The sequence below is a fragment of the Odontomachus brunneus genome, unplaced genomic scaffold (assembly GCF_010583005.1).
Source record: "Odontomachus brunneus isolate Ranch 3 - 2012 unplaced genomic scaffold, Obru_v1 Obru_scaffold_176, whole genome shotgun sequence".
Classification (NCBI taxonomy): domain Eukaryota; kingdom Metazoa; phylum Arthropoda; class Insecta; order Hymenoptera; family Formicidae; genus Odontomachus; species Odontomachus brunneus.
This window is the reverse complement of record NW_022639626.1, coordinates 314823-320281: the sequence shown is the minus strand read 5'-3', so window position 1 is coordinate 320281 and position 5459 is coordinate 314823. Positions and strand designations below refer to the sequence as shown.

At 34.6% G+C, this 5459-nt stretch overlaps 1 protein-coding gene across 1 annotated transcript; it reads right to left on the bottom strand.

Moving 5' to 3' along the window:
* Nucleotides 1-633: 633 nt before the first annotated feature.
* LOC116851483 (exosome RNA helicase MTR4) lies at nucleotides 634-5225 on the bottom strand. The gene is made up of 10 exons (XM_032830929.1): nucleotides 4931-5225; nucleotides 4552-4653; nucleotides 4194-4436; nucleotides 3893-4100; nucleotides 3518-3784; nucleotides 2560-3391; nucleotides 2287-2459; nucleotides 1774-2205; nucleotides 1010-1547; nucleotides 634-791 (listed from the first exon to the last, which is right to left on the bottom strand). Exons 1-10 carry the CDS (start codon nucleotides 5026-5028, stop codon nucleotides 634-636), a joined length of 3051 nt encoding a protein of 1016 aa, XP_032686820.1. The 5' UTR covers nucleotides 5029-5225.
* Between the last annotated feature and the right edge of the window lie 234 nt (nucleotides 5226-5459).

Here is a 5459-nt window from a genome sequence, read left to right as displayed (position 1 = left end):
TATATATATATATATATATATATATATATATATATATATATATATATATACGAATATCACAAAACGGTATATATGTATACACATACACACAGGGTATCTCAGAACATCTACGAAGCTCTCGTGAGAACGTAGAGCGAGTTAAAATAAATATAAAAGTCCTATACCACTATAAGACTACGTCTTGCCGCACCGCGTCGAGGCGAAATGTAGGAGTACAGCGGTATAAGTATAGGCAATGGTACATTGTCTTTCAATTGCCACGCGCGACTATATTATTGGGCTGCGCTGTGACTCGAGCTGTCCGTCCTCTACCATTCAGCACACGCTTTTCCTTAATCTTTCGTAATTAATTTCTCGGTGATTATTACGAATATCGCAAAACGATATAGGACTTTTCGTAGATTTTACTTCGTAGATTGTTCTAAGGACACCCTGTATACATACATACATACATACATACATATACATATATATATATATGGAATATGTATACGGGAATAAATATATATAAAAGTGAACATCACCACTCAAGACATGAATAATACAATAACACAATGATCTAATTTAAAGAAATATATGGAATCAATATTATTTACAAACAGTCACACTTCGTAGTAAGAATTATTTTACACATTATAAATATAAAGAAGCAGCAAATACAATATCTCGCTTTATAAGTTTTATCGCCTCGCTGAATTTGTTCTCTAGTTCAACATTTCCGATACCTTTTGCAGCTTGGCACAGTTGCCGAAGTACTTCTTCTAAGCGACGCATACATCTGATAATAGATCCTGAAACATGTATATGTAAATGAAATATATAAAAACGCTGGAAGGTGGTTCAAACTTGTATAAATCATATTTTAGAGTTATATTTTATGTCTATTATAATTCATAAAAACACCAAAGAAGAATTTTGTCGCTATCTCTAGCTTTAGTTTTAGTAAAGAACTTGTAACACTTTATATAAATTGCCATCATTATTTCAGTCACGAGATATGTTAATATACCTTCAAATATATCGGTCATCTTGCAGATTTGTAAAAACGACGCGCCTTTGCACCAAGCGTACATAACGTCCATTAAATACGGTTTGAATTTCTCGACATACGTATTTTCGTCCAATTGTAGATTGACTTCTGTGGAGACTTTCGCTATTCTCCGAGCCAGATCCTGCATTTGTCTGAGCGGACCGCTTAGTTCTTCTGTACTTTTAGGCATCTCTGTCGCTTTTTCGTCGCATACAAAACAACTAATTAATGCAACCATCTGTGCTACATTTAAAACGTTAAAAAGACCATTGAAAAGCATTTCTGTTAATAACAATTCGTCGGCGCCGTTTAGTTCGCAGGCTACACGTCCTTTTAGTTCTATAACGTCTGTCGACGTGCAATATGCCATCCTCTTTAAAACTCGCTTCCTGCACTTGAGTTCATCCATCTGTAATATTGACTTGGCCTCTTTCAATTCTTGTTTGGCTTGCTTTAGGTTCGTGGCTAGTTCTTCCTTATGCAAGTACTGCTCGTATATTACATTTATGTTAGGGTCCTGTAAACAATAGTTGATTTGTTTAAAATATACCAGGGACTTCCGTCATTAATTTTCTCGTCTAAATTAAGCTACTGAAAATACAACAGCAAAACAAATCGTACGATATTTCGAGGAAAACGATGTCAAAATTACCACATCAACCTGTTATTATAAATGCAATAAATATCTTCTTTGTATTTAATAAGTAATTATATTAGAGAGATTCATAGTTCACCTGTCATACCTTGTGTAAAGGATGAGCATATAGTTTTTTTTCCAGCAATTCGATTTTCTTCACAATATCTTTAAAAGCCTCATCTTGTATTTTCATATTTTCAATAGGATGAAGTAATGGTAGACCCTTAGGGTATCTTTTTTTCACTTCTTGTATTGTTTTCAATACATTTTTTCGATTATCAAGTGGCCTGAGATCTTTCGGACAATATAGTCTGATTGAACTTATTTGCAAAATTAAATTATGCATAATTGGGATAACTTCCACGTCACCTTCTTCACCACTGTGACATGGAATTGGATTGCCTTCTTTTGACTTTTTGGATATATGAAGTAAGACGTCGATGACGATGCTAACCTTATCTTTTACCGGATTTTTCGGAGTTTTTTTCTTAAAATTCACTATAATGCCCCAATCAAATGTTCCAATATCATTCTTTACCTGCAACACGCATAATAAATGAATATGCCAAAAGTTTCGGAAGATGTGGTTAAAATGTGCATATTAAATTGTAAAACTTACCTGTATTAGTCTCCCGGGTTGTAAAAATGGTAATAAATATTCTGGTTGCGTTAAATAGGATCGAAACTCGCTGCTTAGTCGATTTAGTTGTTCCCGTATATCGTGATATGAAGATATCTCATCGTATTTCTCAACATTCACTGTGTTGTAAGCAGCATACAGCTCCTTTACTCCTAAAATCATAATCAAGATGAACAGTGCACAGTACTGTAACTTTCAAATGTTGTTATTAGCTGTTAAAAATATTAACAATCAGCGTTATATATAACGTACTGTTATACAAAGTCGGAATAGAAGATTGATTCTGAAATTGGAAAAAGCTTCTCTCTAACATGTACTCCGGATTAATTTCTTCGACCCGTAGAAGATTAAGAACCATATTGTAAGTCAAATGAAACGCGGAGTTTATTGGATCTGGCTTTCCATTGACGATAGCTTTACCAACTACTGGGCTAACTTGCTCGTCTATCATCAATATGACGATTCCTTTTTCATCTAGACCTCTCCTACCGGCGCGACCAGCCATTTGTATATATTCGCCTGACGTAATCCAACGAAAATCTTTGCCGTCAAATTTACGAGACGTTGTGAATAAAACCGTTCGTGCGGGCATGTTCAGACCCATCGCGAACGTCTCGGTAGCAAAGAGAGCTTTGATCAGACCTTCGCCGAATAATATCTCGACAGTTTCTTTTAGGATCGGCAAAAGGCCACCATGATGGATGCCTATTCCACGTCGTAAAAGCGGCAACACGTTTTCCACTTGTGGTAATTTCCTATCCTCATCACTAAGGACGTCTATGGCATTATTGAAAACCTCGTCCACCAATTTTTTTTCTTCCAATGTATTGAAATCCAATTTGGACATTTGCATAGCATAAACTTCGCAATCTTTCTTCGAGAAGCTGAATATTATCACGGGTGCGAAATTTCTTTCCATGATCATTTTTACCATCTTAAAAATATTCGTTTGCCCGCTATTCGAAGGGCGTAGACCACCTTTACGTCCCTTCGTGTCACCTTTAGCTGCATCGCCCATATTTTGCAAGCATGTCATGGCTCTATTAAAATTTTCTTCTTTAAAGTTACCTATTTCATCCACGACCTACATGTTATAATAGATGAGTTTAGCATATATAGTTATCTTTTGTCAAATAAGTAAATTGATACAAGTTTTTCTCCCATGCATAGAAGTAGGTCTCGTTTTATGAGTGGTAAAAAGTATACTTACCAGATGAATACCGTCGCTTCCAACTGGAAATATGTAATGTTGTAATGGTGTCGGCCTGTAGTCTGTATAAACAACATGGCAGGGTTGTTTGTGCAGATGCACTACCCATTCCGCAAACTGTCGTGCGTTAGGTATAGTAGCAGAAAGAAATACATAATGTACATTATCCGGTAATAGTATAAGTGTCTCTTCCCACACCACTCCTCTTTCTTTGTCACGCATGTAATGAATTTCATCAAATATCACCCAACCAACTTCGCGCATTACCTAAATTATTTATATTATTTGTACATGTTTGACTAAAGAATCTATCAATAGAACATCCAATTTTTTAAAGATATTTCGTTTTAGTAATTCATGATAATATTATCATACCTCTGAACCTCTGTACAGCATATTACGCAAAATTTCAGTAGTCATGATTAATATACTAGCTGTGGGATTTATAGTAACATCACCTGTTACTAGTCCAACATCCTTGAATTCTTCATAAAATTCCCTGTACTTTTGATTGCTTAATGCCTTGATTGGAGTAGTATATATTACTCTCTGTTTATCTCTAAGTGAACATGCTATTGCATATCTATCAGATATAAGATAGTAAAATAAAAGAAAAATGTTAGAAAAATGTTGTATAAGTAGTATTTTCTAAAAGCAATGTGTAATATATACTCACTCAGCTACTACAGTTTTACCAGCTGATGTATGCGCAGAAACAAGAACAGACTGATTGTTCTCAATGCATAAAATTGCTTCCTTTTGAAATGGATCTAGTATAAATTTGTACTCTTTTGCTGGCTTGCCTTCCTTATGTTCCAGAGGTATGAGTTCCTGTTCAGGAGGGATAGCAACCTCATGTGTACAGGATTCTATAGACTCTATAGTATGCACTTTTATACGACATGCTATTTCTTCTAAACTAAAAATATATTTTATTTAATTGCTTGAATATTATAAATTGATAAAATATTTCAATTATATCATATCAATTAAGTAGATATAACCAAATGTAGTTGATATAAATAAAATCTTACTTGATGTCATCCAGAATAGGATCATGTCGTATTTTCTTAACCAGTGTCTTCTCATCGTCCTCATCATGTTGACGCTTTACACCTACTTCTAATTCATCTTTACTACAAATTTATTTCAAATAAATATTCAAATATATAGTCAATAGCATTTGAAAGATTACAAAATTACAACAACTGAATAAGTTATATTAAGTCTTTTTTTTTTAGAAAAGAACTAGATTATATTTTTTATCCTTACGCTATAAAAAGTATATAATCTAGAATGAACGGAAACGGAACAAGGTTCCACTCCAGTACGAGCTCAGTTAAAATTTTATGCAATTTGTCCACGCGTGGCCACGTGGGTCATCCATGGTTATGTTTAGTATTGTGTACTTACTTTAATGAAAGGTCCGACTTTTTGGGTAAATGAATAATTTCCGATTCATCATCTTGCTCATCAAAAGCATCAAATAAATTTTCGATAGCATTTGCCATAATTTATTTCTAATTATTGCATTAATTCAGTATTTTTTCAACAAGAAAATACGTTTGCATCACAGACTTGATTGACAGTGCGAAAGCTTAGTTTGTGGGCGAGAAAAGTCAGGAAAGTGAAGCCGAAGTAAAAAAGGGAACTCAGCCTTCAGCCATCTTGTTCAGCGACATTAATACTGCTATCTATCGTTACTTCAACGTATCATACATCTATGGTCGATGGAAATAGTAGCGACTCATAGCGGATACTTCGAAACTAATAGCGTGTTCGCTGGCCCTACGTTAATCGCTCCGAGAGCGATTAATGATGTCATAAGTCTCTACTAGCCAATCATAAGGACTATCGCACACAAATTGACATAACTGCATATGCATAGCATAAGATCGTATGGACCAATGAGCATCGAATATTAAGCATCGAACACCAATAC